We start from the raw sequence: 16,370 nt of genomic DNA, 5'->3' as shown, positions 1-16,370 counted from the left end.
ATAATAAAACACTGTTACAACAACAACATTCGAATTGAGGTGATCGGTTGTGAAAACAAGTCATCTCTAGACTTTCTTGTCAACACGATAGACGGCCTTGGCGGACTGTGGGAAGAGGGCCGACTAGTGACTATTAATCTAAAGGATATCCCTAAAAGAAGGATATTGTCAGCATGGGTGCAACCCCTGTGGTCCCAACGCGCATACTGACAATACTCAGTAGACAAAATCCTAACTAGATGCTTTTTATTCACCATGGTGGTCTCGCTATCAGGGTATCAATAGACACGCAAGGCCAGTAGTATTTAAGAAAATGGTAAGAGCAAACTGCATTTTGGGTTAGTCCAGAATGCGAAACTCGCCGCGATTTTGACTCCCGAAGCCTAAAAGCCGCACTGGCAGCCTAAAACTTGACCAGGATATCCAGAGGTTGGAGATCCAGGATCACAAGCAAAGCCTCCAGAGGAATTCTATTAATTGAGCAGCTAATCAGTACTGATGCAGTTCTTTGTACACTTGATAGTTTGGACAATAACGCTTTATTCGCAAGTGCTTGCCACCAACAAGCTTACCGTATGTTAAGATGGACAGGACATCGATTACCCACAGCCACTGTATGACTTGTGGTCTCAGTCTCATAACTTTTCCCAATAGAGTTCTCCCAATGCAACTCCATTCAAAACTGGAAATTGGTAATTTTGCATTTCCTCTTGAATAGTACAAGTTCCGTCTTCTTTGGGGTGACTCGAAAACCATTGCCATGGGTCCAGCTTCCCAGTTGTACAGAGCACTTTGCATAAGTTCAGACAGGGTTGCTAAAAAATCTCGTATTAGCATCAAACACTTCATCAACATAGGCCACCAAGTTAGTTTTCAGCCGGCCGAAACACATATCATTTCTCATCAGAAGCCAGAGCAGTGGAGAGAGAAACCTTCATCTGCGGTGGGCCGCTGTTAATAGTCTTCCTCACGATACTCTCTGCTATGCACGAATTACTTCTTCTAATTTTCAGCATCTCATCAATCCATTCCACTAGGATAGAGGTAATTTCTGTGTTGCTGAGAGCAATATTGTTATAATCAAACTTCACATTATTTTATATTTTTCTCGTAATCTAACAAAATCTAAGAATAAAGCCTCTGAAATTTTCTTGGAGATAATTTAAAGGTTCAAGCAACAATAGATTTTGAACAATATATCAAAATATGTAGTCGCTTGTTATTTATACGAATGTCTGAGATTTTCCTGTTTGCAATATACCCAGTGCCAGCTTCAAAGTTTCGGATTGAGGTTAAGCCGATATATATATATATATATATATATATATATATATATATACACCTTCGAATACTTATGGTATGGTTCACTATGGATCGTAACCCTAATTCCTTGAATCTAAGGAAGAGCCAAGCTGCATGCTGCTTTCTATACGAATCGGTTACCTTTTTTTGTTTTCAAATATATACATACGACACTAACAGTCTGATGGTGGTGGGGTAGTCATGGTGATATAATATAAAAAATATATCACTGTCATCAAGCTCAACAGCAAAAAGGCTAAGGCTGCATAAACTTAATACGCGGAAGCTAGTTGTGCAAGTGAACAACATTAACACGGATAACAAGAAGGCGGTGTTTGTGTTCAGATTTCGATAGATGTGTATCGTAAACAATAACACAAAGAATAATTGATTAAAAAGGATAAGAAAAAGGAGCACACGTATTGATTTATCTATGCATTATAAAGCTTCTTGTTTTCATTCCTTTCAACAATTTATGGGTGTTACTGATGATGAGTTTTAAATAGTATTGCTTGTTGTTCCCAGAGGTATAATGTATAATCATCACAACAACTGAAAGCGACTTAACGGTATTAATTGTAGTTTACATTTCCAGGTCAAATGTTCACAAAGAAGTGTCACCATACATAGATGTGATTGTGTATGTGTTTCACACTTAACTAATTGAGTCCTCTTCACCGAAAGTATTGTGCTCAAGAAATCGCTACACTTGGCAGCAGTTTTCTTTTTACCCTGCAAGAAGTAAGAATCAAGTTTTCATATTACTTCTTCTGTGTATACATATTCTGTATACTTTTTCTTATACACTGAATTTCTATAAAGTTTTGAATACATGAATTATTTTGTATTTTTACCTGCTTCTGAAGCTAGAAACCTGCAAGATAATCGTCGTTCGGTTTATAAATCTGATTACATTGATATACGTCTAAGACAGCAGCAGCAGAAAAGTAATAAAATGAGTGATGAGGAAAATCAGTTGGAAGTTCAACAGCAGGAGGAAAATGGCGAAGAAGTTGAAAATGAAGAGGAGGAGGGTAGGTGGATTTTCTTCTTGGTTGTGTTGATATATTAGTTCACAATATCTGTCAGTTGATATAAAATGCACCATGTATTATTTTACTCCTCATATTGGTAGAATTGAAAACACCCGCTTAATGCAATTTCCAATTAGTATTGAATTTTACCTTCCTCTACCCCATGCAATTTTTTTGCTTTATGTTTATTTTATTCAGTTATTTTTTTCCTAGATTTTTTATTTGCTTTGTCATTCCAACGATGATGATGATGTTGATGACTGGTGTTATGTACCCATTGACAATATTATCTTTGTTAGTTAATTGTCTAGTGGATTTTTGTTTGTTGTAATTGCGATTTTGTTGGAGCTGTTGTTATTAATAAATTCATTGTTGTTGCCATTGCACAATATTTTTTCTCTGTTATGACGAAATATTTTATTTGCAATATGCAATGCATTCTATTTGACTTTGGCTTTACTAATTCAAGTTATGACGTCAGTTTTTTCGTGGTCGTGGTCATTTAATTCATTGCAAATATTTTTTGTATATTGAATGGATATTGGTGGATTTAATCAATACTGGAAAACTGGAAATTACTGAACTCTCTAAACTTTCATATTATATAAAATAATATTTTGTAATTAGCACAATTAAAATTAGAATTTCTGTTATTTGTAAAAAAACAAGTTCTAGAATGTGTCATGAGTCACGAAAGGTATTCACAAAAACGTATATAATAAGACATTTATAAAATTTTCAATTTTGCAATCTGATGCGAACGAAACCAAGACAATTTTAAACTTAATTCTAGTCATCGTCTCAATGAACCTACTTCAGCTACTTCACTCGGAGATATGTGGTCCATTATGTTGATCCTAATAGAGTGCTGAAGAAGAAGTTATAGAAAAAATATATTGTGGACAGAGGGAAGATATTACAGACTTGTAAAAAATACAGTCGAAATCGCTTATAACGTCGGTCAAGGGACCGGCCAAAATCGGACGCTATAAGCGATAGTCGTTATAAACGATATTTATAAAAGAGGTAAAATTATATTATGTATAGTGACTTTTGGGTATAAATACGTTGTTTTCTTAAGTATATAAATAAAATCAATTAATTTGTTCTTACTTTTTCATTCTATATACCTAAGTATAAAGGACTAAAAACAAACTAATAAAAAATAACGATATTAAATATATTCTTCAGCGGATATATCACCTTAAAATAGGATATGGTTCTATTTCTAATAGTCTGTTATTTTAGTTTGTGCTTTTGAATTCCGACATAAGTTTAAAATTTAACTCAGACACGCCTCTGACACTGACGACATTTGAAATTCTGTCTCTGTGTAGTATCCGCAATTTCTACGTTAGACTTGCCTCCATCTAAAATTTCCAACATTATGCCGTCGTCATTTTGTATGGAAGATGTGAAAAACTAATTAATCAATATCTTCTACGTGTTGGGAGAAATTAAAAGAAGTTAAATGTCTTCAGAATCGTTCAAAGGATCGTTAACAATCCCGCACGATGAAAACAATTACCAATGACAGAAGACATTAAATTTTTCCATGATTCATCTAACAAAAACACGGCATCCAACACATTTAATTTCGTACTTTGATTCTTTTCTATTTTTGCCAAGATATTGGATAATTGCTGATCCGGCAATGTGATTTTAATGATTTTATTCCACCTTGGTCCATGGGTTGTAAACCAAATGTGACTTTGGGTGGCAAAAATTTAAGCTTAATTGACTTGAGACCGCCATCTTCGAACATGTTCTGCATAAGTTTGGTATTGTTTTGTTGTTTGAGTTTGAAAAAATATACATATGTACAACAAATTATTGAGTGAAAATTTCCTTCTTCGTATGATTCGACGTTATAACCCATAGCAAAATTCAAATTTTTCTCAAAAAACCGACGTTACAACCGATATGACGTTATAAGCGATGACGTTATAAGCGATATTTATTTGTGTGGAATATAAAGGGCAGAAATTCGGGACTTTTGGATTTCGTCGCTATAAGCGATATGACGTTATAAACGACGACGTTATAAGCGATTTCGACTGTATATTAATGAGTGTAGGTGTTTAGAAGGCAGAGAGTTTGCCTTGTTTTTTCACTCCCTTGGCGAGGCGAAACGGACTTGTTCGGCTATGATTGGCAGAATGTTGTCCGCAATTTCATCATTTTCTCATTTGTAAGACACTGATCTAAGTTCACAGTAGTAACTAACCCGTAATTATTAGGTAATATACCGTTAGTTTCAGGACAGATTCCTTCATGCAAAGCAAAGATGTAATTCTTCGTTTGGAGAGGATTGGCCAGATTGCCTTCGATACCTTACAGGTAGGTCCAATGTGTCAAATTTGGCTACCCTTATCCCGATACTTTTGTTTTAGCTGGGTTGACAGCCGCTGGCCGAAACAGGAAGGAACGCGTTGCGTGGGATTGTTAATTGAAGGTTGATCCCGATACGCGTCGTGTCATATTATCCTTCGATGTGGAAATAACCCGGTTGCAATAACCCCAACACAAAGTAGCGGTTGATTTTTAGTATATTTGTGGTGATATGTAATAACTGATTTCCTCGGTGCCCAACGGTTATTGTCGTAACAGTATTTTGATATGTTTGTACGTTCATCTTTTAACTTAATCTTGTTCTGGGTCTATATCCAGTTGTACTAATTTGGCTGTTTCGATGGAAGTAACCACATATCTCCTAGAGTTAGTTGAGTAGGGTTTGCAGGGCTGTTGAAAAGGTGCAGTGTGTTGTGCGGACCTGCGCCGCATGCTGGGTAGATGTTTGCATGGTGTCATCGATCCTTGTCCTATAGGAATTTAGACGGCTTCACCGTCCCGAGCGTAGTTGAGCCAAAACTACTCTGGTTTGTCGTGAAAGCTGACGCTCCTCAGCTGCGGAAGTTCTCTGAAGACCTCAGATAGATCTCGCAAAGTTTGCCGAGGTAGTAGACCATCGGTGGCCTTACAGATTCATCAATTGGTAAATCGATTGTCACCCCGAGCTAGTTTATATGTTAATTCGTTTTCCATTATATTACTATGTTCTGGAACCCAGCAAAATTTAACGATATTTCGACTTTCATACAGAGCCTTTCTGCAAACAAGGATAGCTCGAGAGCTTATGGTCCGTGACTAGAGAGCCTTAAGAGGGCGCCTGACTATGGACTGGTTTCAAGTCCTTTAACCAACTGTGCTGTTTTTCTGTTTGAAAGATGTTACAGCAACCATTATGCTTAAATGACTCCAGCGCCAGATCTTTCCTGCATCTTGGATTCATCTGTGTATATTGCCAGAACTTCCTGTGGAGAGTTAACTTAACTCAAATTTCACTGCTTGGAATAATTAGCTAAAGTGAGCCAAACCTGAAAGATGTGGACATATAATCGCTCATGTGATTCCTGTCGCCTTATTCAAGCTGACTATTAATTAATTTAAAGACATTCGCATGTCGAAAATGTGAATCTCCCCTCGCCAGTATCCTAAGGTTGCAGATCCAGTATCACGTTCAAAACAGGCTGAGAGTGCTGTTGATTGCTCCTGTAATCAGAATTGACGCAGCCCTTTGCAACCTTAATAATTTGTACTGCCTTATTCCCAAATGTTTACTTTCTGATAAGTCCACCAAAGGTTAATATGGGCCGGACAACGGCTACATACAGCCAGTATATGACTTGTGACCTCAGTCCCCAACCTTTCCCAATGATTTGGGTAGGCAGTTGGCGCTGTTACAGACCCATGTTCGTGTTTGCCCTAAATCACTCACATCCATCACGCTTTTACGGGATTTTGGACTTGAGGCAGATAAGGAGTTAAGTGGAACGGTGCCGGAGGATTTGGATAACATCTTTGTCATCTTGGCTTCTTCTCAGTCTTTGTACGCTGTGACTTCGTCGCCTTGGACGAGAGATTGTCACCTCCTTAGTGGTCTTGATATAGTTTACTCCTGTCCTTGAGGTGGGAATTTCGTTGACAAAAAGTTCCCTCTTAGTTGCTTGGGAATAGTTCCTCACGGACTTGATGTTAAATATTATCAGCTGAAATTCCCCTACGTTGATAGTACTCGAATCTTAATTTGCCTCCTGATTGCAGTAAGTGACTGCCTTCGGCGGTATGCTTTATTATCCATTGCTTCTTTGGCATTTTTGGAGATCTGTGGTATCAGTGAATCATCAATTTTATTAATGGATGTTTCTACCTTATCACTATCCTCCTCCAATGCTTTTTGCTGAGAAGCAAAGGTTTGTCTTATTTGTCCGAAGGATATTTTCATATTCTTCAGATGAAAGAACTGCACTAGGTCAGCGATGTAGGCATTTAACCTATCACATGTCTTTGTCAAGTGTTCCATACGCCATTTTTTACTTTTTGAGATACGGGTGGTTTCTAGGGTTTCCGGCTTTCTTCTATCTGCTCCAGTTTGCGAGATATGCGCGCTTCGACGCGAAAGCTTAAACTTTTTTCAGCTATGTAATTAATATTTCAAAAACTTACAAGCATAAAAACACATTTCAAAAGTTAGAACTTAAATATTTGTTTTAGAAGTTTTTAGTTTATTGAGGCAAAGGTAGACAAATAGTTTTGTTACTTTGTTTCATATGGTGTACAATAAGTGTGTCTGCGTACAAGATAATTTGTAATAATTATTACAAATTATTACTGAATGTTGTTTTTTTACACAAATGTTCAGTAAAAGAGAATGAATTGAGAGACTTGTTTTGAAATTTTTATTACTGAGAACTTATAATTTTTACTGAAGGAATTTTGTTCAGTAACATTTTGTAGCTTTAGCAGTTGTCAAAAGTTTAAAACATTTAAATATCATAATCGTCAATATTAATCAAATTGAAAATTTGTATTGAATGTTGTCTTTTTACTTTTTTAATTTTTTCCTTTGAAAGACAATAAAATGCTCAACTCTCAAAAAGGAAGTTACTGAGTAATATTTACTGAGAAAGTACAAGGACAAACCTAATATTAGTATTATTAATAGGTTTGTCCTTGTACTTTCTCAGTAAATATTACTCAGATACTTCTTTTTAGAGAGTAAAGCATTTTATACTCTTTCAAGGAAAAAATTAAAAAAGAAGAAAGACATTCAGTAAAAATTTTCAATTTGATTAAAGGCTAATTAATTGCGTGCTGCGTGCGTGTGCGTTCGAAAAAACAAAAACAAAATACATGTACTTCAAATTGAAAACAAATACATGTATTTTGTTTTTGTTTTTTTTTTTGAACGCACACGCAACACGCAATTAATTAGGTAAAGCCATTATATTTACGATTATGATATTTGAATATTTTAAACTTTTGAAAACTGCCTAAAGCTACAAAATGTTACTGAACAAAATTCCTTCAGTAAAAATTATAAGTTCTCAGCAGGGTTTAAAATGCTAACGCCATATTAGCAAAAGCACCGAATATTTGCAGCTTTGCCTGCTAAAATTTGTTCGAAATATGAACAACGACAACATGTAGCAACAAATTTCACAAAAATATTGCTAGCGATGCTGATGGTATTTGATATTGTCGCTTTAATAAAAAAGCATCGGACACGCATACTCATATTTTGCAGCACACATGATCAACACATATCAGAAAAGAGAATAAGCAACAAAGTTTCAACGGCTTAGCCATGTTTTCAGCAAACAATTGTTTACCAGTGTAATGCATTAAAAATCACGATATAATTAATTCCACTTTTTCGTTCAAAGGACATGTGAATTTTTGGTGAAGCCGTTCAAAACAAATTTTTTTATTTTTAAAGAATAATTATTAGTATTCTTTAGGTTCTACCATATGATGGGAGCATTTTGACATTAAATTACATCTTTTTTATTACTGCGTTGTCAACTCTAATGACAAAAAACACCCTCTCTGGCTGATTCGCTGCGACGAATGGCCAGCCGACTGCTAAATATGTAGCGTGGTTGTCGATTATGCCTAACGAAAAAAAGATTAGGCGTACAAAAAGAAATAAGCAAAAATGTACAAAAATAAATATGCGTTCGGTTGCTTATTTAGCCGTGTGTGTGAATATTGTGTAGCAGTTGAAGTGTACAGCTAATGCGAATGTTTTTAGATGCTGGCTTTTAAACCCTGGTTCTCAGTAATAAAAATTTCAAAACAAGTTTCTCAATTCATTCTCTTTTACTGAACATTTGTGTAAAAAACGACATTCAATAATAATTTGTAATAATTATTACAAATTATCGAGTACGCCGACACACTTAATATTTGTGTGAATATGGAACAAATCGACAAAAATTAATTTTTTTATAAAATTCTCTATAACTTTTATATTCAAATACAGATTCCTCAATATTTTTGCAAATATTTATATACTATTATTAATTCAAGTCAAAAATATAAATATTTTCTTAAGTCAGCTCCACGCAGTTGTGACGCAAAACATTAAAATGCGATTATCTCAAAACGGGGAAATTGCGTATGGAACACTTAAGCATGACACCGACGATATGTCATCGACGATAGGACCCGACGCCAAAATCGTACAAAGATTCTAGAGGCACTACTCCTCCCCATGATGGGAAGCTGTTTTCCAGTTGCCCCACATCAACGTGGTTTCCGGAAAATGCTGGCAATAGTAGCTCGCTGTCAGTGTCCAATATTTGTGATGGTCTGGGATAATGAGTTTGATGCATTTGTAGAAGTGAAGACCGAGCGTGCCAAGTCTTCCACACCTACATATATCAGTCGAAAGTTAATTTTCGTGCTCTTTCGGTTTTTTAGCGAGAGTTCGTATATCCATGAGATATTGATTAGTGGAGGGACGGAGGTCGACCGCAGCTTAGATGTACTGTCGAATAAAAGGTTGTTCACATCATTGGCTCGCGACAATCCCTCCTCCTTTTCCTACCGGCCTCAGGACCGGCTTCGGAGGAGTTGCCAATTTTAAGTGTTACTTTTGCGGTTGCTGTTGAGGGAAATACTGAAAAGTTTCATACTCTGTCGAATATGATGTTAAGGTTGGAAAATCTGAAGGTTGAAACTTTAATCAAACAACCGGTATGTGTTGTTGAAGTAATGCTTATGACAAACAGCTGTCGCAGATGGATGCTTTCTAAGTATCTTTATAAAGACAACAATGGTGAATATGATTCCATCAAAGTTGTAGGGTGACTACTATTGGAGGCAGACATACAGATCGACTAAGCTTTAGATTGGTATACATTGGGTCTCCTACTAATCATTTGACTTGTAAAGTATGAGAAGAAGAGAAATAAATTATTTAGCCTTATTCTGAACTCTCTGAAAAAATTAAAAAAACTCACGGGGAATTTACGTTCAGATTCAGACTGGTTATGCTTACGATGTGAGATTTTTTGATATACTGCATGCGGGGTATCACTTACAGCTCTACCAAATATAGCCTTTTTTATTTTTTACAAAGTTTTGTTATCAATTTTAAAAATGATTGATTATCATGTTATTCCATAGAGAGGAAAAGAGAGTGGTAGACGTTGCAAATTAAACACTCATGATAACCAATAATTATTAGTATTGATTATTTATAACATCAATAAGAGTACTTTTATTGTTTATTTGCAAATGTTTTCTTCTACACATCCATTTGGTTAACCACGTGGTAATATGGAAGGAAATTTATTATTTTAATTTTTTATTTAATAAAAGTGGGAATTTAAAACAATAAGTAGTCGATCGTTACCCGCTACTCAGATAATAGTAGATAACAGTTAATAATACAGAGAAAATATTAAGAAGTGCTTTTTAACACATTACTCGTCAAAATAAACCATAATTAATTAAAAAAAACTGTCTAAAACCTGTTCCCCCATTAGCTTTGGCAATGGCATTGATGTTTTTGTTTTAGAGTTATTGTTTTTCTTCTTATTTATGTACGAAATTCCCATAACTTAGCTACGTCATACTATTATTTAGTTATTAACTTTTTTGTGGTGAGTGGGATTTTAACATATAATATTCGTTTTTATATTAATAAAGTTCTCTTCTTTACATTTTGAATAGTACTACCTATCTCCCTTTTCAATTCATTTCAATAAACTTCACATCGATAATTTTCTCAGTACTCTTCTTCTGTTAACATTTCTATTTCTTTTACAAGAAGTTTAAAATAGAAAGTAGAGTTTTGTTTTTAGTTTGTGTATTACAACAACACGCACTTGGCTAAAAGAAACATCATCACCTCAACAAGCAACAAAAAATCAAAATACGATGATTTCATCAAGACTTTTTTATCTGTCATGTCCCGCCGCCACAACAAGTACATGGTAAATTATTTTCTATACCAACTGTTGTATGTACGTCCATTTGTCTTCGATGAGCTTTGTTAGAAGAGTCTCCTCACACAGTAACGCCACGAGAAGAGAACGAGAAACGTTTTAGTAGATTCGTGCGCAACAGCGAACAGCAGCTCTAAGTGTCAGTAGTTTGTTGTTGAATTGATAGAAATTAGACGTATTGAAAGTGGTGGTATTTCATGCGGATTTTGCGGGTTATTTTTTTCTAAATATTTTTTGAAGCGTGAAATATAAAACATTTGTGTTACAAATATGGGTATTGTTTTGTCGCGTTGTCGTCCACAGTCCAAAGAAATCGTTGACACAAGTAATAATTTGAAACTAATTGTGAAAAATTTATTTTGAGATTTGAATATATTCAAAACAAATTAAAAACTGCTTAAAATTAGCAAATTAAATCATTTTATATATGGTTTAGTGCGCGGTGTGTCATTTGGCTTTTTAACAATTTAAATAATTAGTCACTCAAATAATATTTGATGATGATTTGGTGATGCATATCTGTTTATTATTTTCTGAGAAATTATCAACAGGTGGTTGATAAAAAAAATCGGAATTTCAAAAAGTTTAAGCAAGTATAATGAATAATTGTTTTGGTTCTTATAAAATACCTTGTCAAATTCGAGTTTAAGTGAGTGAAGTTTTTTGGAAGATCAATCAACAATCAACACAGGAAGAGTTCAAACTCTTCTTACATTATTTTTCATATAAACCTCTACAATACTAACAGGTCATGAGAAAAACGACTTACGAGCCATATCAGCATCAAAACAAAAGTGTTTATTTGAAAATTTTGCCTATTTGGCCGAAGATAATTTTAAATATTAATTTTAATTAATTTCTCGTTGCAATCGAGCTTAATGACCGTTTATTTTTGCAAGGGAAAAAGGAAAGCCGAAGATTAGTTTAGCTTATTACTGGATTTGAATTCCTAGCAGTGTATTTTAAAAATTAGTCGATTGACGCCAGCTAATTCTACTGGGAAAGATGATAGTAAGACGAAGGACGGGAGTATGGACTCAGACGCACAACTGGCAGTAAACCCAGTTCCTGCTTGCACATAGCGGTAAAAAAACTTCAAAGGCGGAACAGGGTAATAGACTGTTCATGGGGAATTCAAAGAGGCTCCAACAACAGCCAGTGACCCTAAGCACTGATCTGCCAGAGATGTTAAGGATAAGAAGCACTATAAACGTGTTGTGACATATTTACGCTTATTCGTGGAATGATAGAAGTCCTACTTCTCAGAATTTGGGGTATAGTAGGACTTCTTCGTCATAAGCAAGTAGAGGTACCTGGGGAAATTCGAAAGAACTTACCGACGCGAACTTCAGTTGGACAAGATATTCCCTCCAGCCCCTGCAGTTGCTAAAACCAAATTAGAGGCTTTGGTTTGAGCAACTGCAGGCTGCGGTGGCAAAAAAATAGAAGTGGTCATAACTACTGTCCAACCAATCTGTCTCTAAGTCCGGCTCAAACCTGAAATGTAAGGGTAAAACGGAAATAAAATCGGATTTAGGAACCTCCTCAGTTTGCAAGGAATTCAAGGTGGTTGAGCCAAATGAGAAACCATTCTCTTCTGAGAAGACGGATAAAGTTCCACAGCAAAAACTGTGATACGGGTAGTTAGGAAAGGTAGATAGGACTTCAAGGAGGAAGTAAGTCGATTGAAAGGACAATGACTGCTGGGCCCATGTCTGATAGGTATGAGATATACGAGAACTCATAATCACCGGAGAGCCTTTATCTAGTCTTGTTTTACATTAGTCACTGACATAGTAAGGGGGCTCGATGGTCTTAGCCTCATCCTCACATTGTCTGCAATAATCGACATTGCTTTCATCCCACCAACAAGCTCTGAATTTTACATAGCAGTGGCTGGCCCTCCAGCAAATTCCGAAAAAATATAAAACCGCTCCTGTTTTTCTTGGCAGCTAACGTTCTTCTGTTGCGATGGCTGGGGATGATCTCTGAGTACGACATTCACATTGTACTTTTGTACTGCCTGCGCAATTACATCAGTACTAGCGGACCCGGCGAACTTCGTCTCGCTATTAAGGAATAAAATTTCATACAAAAACTCAATTTTCGATCTTTCCAATTTTCCGACTTTTCCAGAGAGATTTTCCAAAATTTTCTCCCGTAAAGACCTTCTCCTCGAAAATACGAATAACTGACAAAAAATTTTACAGAAATCGGCCTAGCCGTTCTCATTTTATAAATTACTATACATTTTTTACACCATTTTTATATATATAGATAAATGCTATTCAAGCCAGCCTGATAGGCTTGTTGATCTAGAGGTTTTCGCGTCTGCCATCCGACGTGCTTGGGTGGGGAAAGCCTGTAGACAAAATCGTGTCATGGATGCTCACGGAGGTAACGCCATCGACAACATTTTGTTGTGTTGATGTACAGGTGTCATGCGGAGCCACCATGATGCCACGAGGAACGAACCTGTTACATACATTACGATCTCTATGAGGTCTGGAGGGTGTGGAATTTCAGGAAGGTAGAGGTTAAACAAGTCCGGAGATATTACCCCGCCTTGCGAACTCCCTGTTTAACACAAGGACTTCTTATTTCTGAATTTTACCAACGACTGGCGTCCACAGATATCGTTGATTATTCAACGTTTCAAACACGACTGGAGGGATGTTTTCTTTATGTTTTCGAAGAGCTTGGCATTGTTGACGGCATCAAAAGCCATCGATAGGTCAAGAGCCACCATAACTTTTAGGTCTCTCGGCCTGTTCTGGTTCAGTCAGATATGTGTGCATATGGCGTGTAATGCTGTTGGGGGGAGCAGTAGTGTCTCTAGAATCTTCGCTACAGGCGACAAGAAGTAGATCGGCCTGTATGATTCGTCTCTGCTTGGCCCTCTTCCCTGACATCGGTACCTTGCAAACTTTCCAGACTCCTGGTACACTCGTCAAATACTCAACTCGGGGTTCATCAAGTTGCTTAAGCTATAACATTGAGATTCCCTGTGGACGTAACACTTTGAATAATTTCCGGTTTCGAATGACGTCTGCAATATTGCTTATCGTAAATTGTGGTGGTACCTCCTCGGCTAGGACGGCTCTTTTTCGGCGTAGCAGACCTTACAAATACCGGTTAAAGTAACACAGCTCTTTCGGTCTGTTACTATAACGACTCCTTTTCCGTACTCGGGAATTTCCCTCGAATTTGTCGTGTTTGTTAATGAAATGACATATTGGGTAGTTGTGGTCCAGTCAGTCCTAATTGCAATCAAGATCCAAGCAGCTTTAAAGTTGGAGTATTGGTGAGAGCTAATCACTAATCTCTTTAGAGGGCCAACACAGCCTCCTTTGTAGACTCGCGACTCGCCCCACATTTTCATCATCCTGAGTCTGAAAGCGCTTCTGGCTGCGATATTTTAGTAAATGTCAACATAACATCCAGCAATTCAATGGTTATCATCCTCATCATGAAAAAGGCCAGTCATCTAGAATATGCACTATAAATTTAGAAAATGTATACCATTAAAAAACTAACGACCATCAAAAATGTATAAATTTCAGATGAATATGATTACGACTTGATCGTAATTGGTGGTGGTTCCGGCGGTTTGGCCTGCGCCAAGGAAGCTGTTGCTAATGGCGCCAAAGTTGCCTGTTTGGATTATGTGAAACCCACACCTTTGGGTACAAAGTGGGGTATTGGTGGAACCTGTGTCAATGTTGGCTGTATTCCCAAAAAGTTGATGCATCAAGCTTCATTATTAGGTGAATCCATTCATGTAAGTTGCTTAATTTCTTGCACTACGTATCAGTATTTTATACAAAAACTTTACAAATTCCAGGAAGCCACTGCTTATGGCTGGGAAATCCCCAACAAGGAAGCCATTAAACCCAAATGGGAAAATTTGGTTCAAGCTGTACAAAATCACATTAAGTCCGTAAATTGGGTCACACGTGTGGATTTGCGTGACAAGTAAGTCATACAAGGCATTTGATTTTAGATAAAAATTAACTTAACATTCGTTACAGAAAAGTAGAATACATCAATGGTGCCGGTTCATTCAAGGATGCCCACACCGTTGTGGCCAAAATGAAGAACAACTCTGAACGCACTTTAACTGGTCGTAATGTTGTCATTGCCGTTGGTGGCCGTCCCCGTTATCCTGATATTCCCGGTGCCGTAGAATATGGTATTACCAGTGATGATCTTTTCAGTTTAGACAGAGAGCCAGGCAAGACTTTGGTCGTGGGTGCTGGCTGTAAGTAAAAAAAACTAATTTTCAAAAGAATTCAAACAATAATATTGCTTATTTAAACCCAACAGATATTGGTTTGGAATGTGCCGGTTTCCTCAAGGGTTTGGGCTATGATGCCACCGTTATGGTACGTTCCATTGTGTTGCGTGGTTTCGATCAACAAATGGCCAACATGGTTGCCGACTCAATGGTTGAACGTGGCATTCCATTCTTGCACAAGACCATTCCCAAATCCGTGGAGAAAACCGAAGATGGTCGCCTTTTGGTCAAATATGTTAACACCGAAACTCAAGAGGAAGGTAGTGATGTTTACGATACCGTCTTGTGGGCTATTGGCCGTAAAGGTTTGGTTGATGATTTGAATTTGGGTGCTGCCGGCATTGAAACAAAAGGTGATAAAATTGCTGTCAACGAAGCTGAACAAACCAATGTACCCCATATCTATGCTGTTGGTGATATTATTCATGGTCGCCCTGAATTGACACCTGTGGCCATACACGCTGGTCGTTTATTGGCTCGTCGTCTCTTTGGTGGCTCCAAGCAAATCATGGACTATACTGATGTTGCAACCACTGTATTCTCGCCATTGGAATATGCCTGTGTCGGTATGGCTGAAGAAGATGCCATCGCCAAGTTTGGTGAAGATAATGTTGAAGTATTCCATGGTTTCTACAAACCCACTGAATTCTTTATCCCACAAAAGAGTGTACGTTATTGTTATGTTAAGGCCGTTGCCGAACGTAGTGGTGATCAAAAAGTATTGGGTCTGCACTATTTGGGACCTGCTGCTGGAGAAGTTATTCAAGGTTTTGCTGCTGCTGTCAAGTAAGTCTTTCTCATGTATGTTCTTGGAAGATTTTACTAAACATTTTCAATATATTTTAGATCCGGACTTACCATGAAAATCCTCTTAAACACTGTTGGTATTCATCCCACCACCGCCGAAGAGTTTACTCGTTTGGCAATTACAAAACGCTCTGGCTTGGACCCTACCCCCGCCTCATGCTGCAGTTAAACATTGCAACTAGAAAAACAACAAATTCTTGTAATCCCTAATCTGTGTAGTAGCTGTTAAACAACAAATTTCATCTGATGCGTCGTCGTTTAATGTTCGTCGTGCTAAGTAATAATTATTTCCCCCGAATTCCATTACCTATATGTCGTCCACCCCACATAGTGCAACTGGAAGTGACATCATAATGCCCTGTATCAGTTCTTTTACCATTTATTATCTTTCTTCTTCCCCAGATTTGGTTAGTTTTCCTACGCTTTATAATTCTTTTAAATTATTTTGATAATAATTTTTGTTACGTTATGTACGCTGTGTTTAGCTGTATAGCAAAATGTAACTAAGCTTAAATTTATTAAATTCACAATGTGAAAGAAAGCAACAAAACAGCAAATAATTTGTAATAAGAACAAGAACACCACAATATACTTTAATAAAAATACGAAAAAAATAGTTTTACAAAAAGAAAA

General features: G+C 36.8%; 1 protein-coding gene across 10 annotated transcripts in view; it reads left to right on the top strand.

Moving 5' to 3' along the window:
* The window catches only part of Trxr1 (Thioredoxin reductase 1), a 21,386-nt gene extending 5,016 nt beyond the window's left edge, over positions 1-16,370 (top strand). For 3 of the 10 annotated variants that reach the window (XM_073973179.1, XM_073973181.1, XM_073973171.1), the window contains 5 exons: positions 14,197-14,414; positions 14,478-14,608; positions 14,665-14,894; positions 14,960-15,716; positions 15,777-16,370. In XM_073973179.1, coding sequence (XP_073829280.1) covers positions 14,197-14,414; positions 14,478-14,608; positions 14,665-14,894; positions 14,960-15,716; positions 15,777-15,906 — 1,466 coding nt within the window. In that variant the 3' untranslated portion in view covers positions 15,907-16,370. Of the gene's footprint in view, positions 1-1,474; positions 1,830-1,884; positions 2,044-2,168; positions 2,337-10,659; positions 10,959-14,196; positions 14,415-14,477; positions 14,609-14,664; positions 14,895-14,959; positions 15,717-15,776 lie in introns of those variants that run through there. The other 7 variants (XM_073973172.1, XM_073973174.1, XM_073973177.1 and 4 more) reach the window with 7 other exon arrangements.

This window comes from Musca autumnalis, unplaced genomic scaffold (assembly GCF_047663935.1).
Source record: "Musca autumnalis isolate F117 unplaced genomic scaffold, ASM4766393v1 scaffold_3, whole genome shotgun sequence".
Classification (NCBI taxonomy): domain Eukaryota; kingdom Metazoa; phylum Arthropoda; class Insecta; order Diptera; family Muscidae; genus Musca; species Musca autumnalis.
Note: the sequence above shows the minus strand (reverse complement) of the source record. Positions and strands in the feature narration are given on the sequence as shown.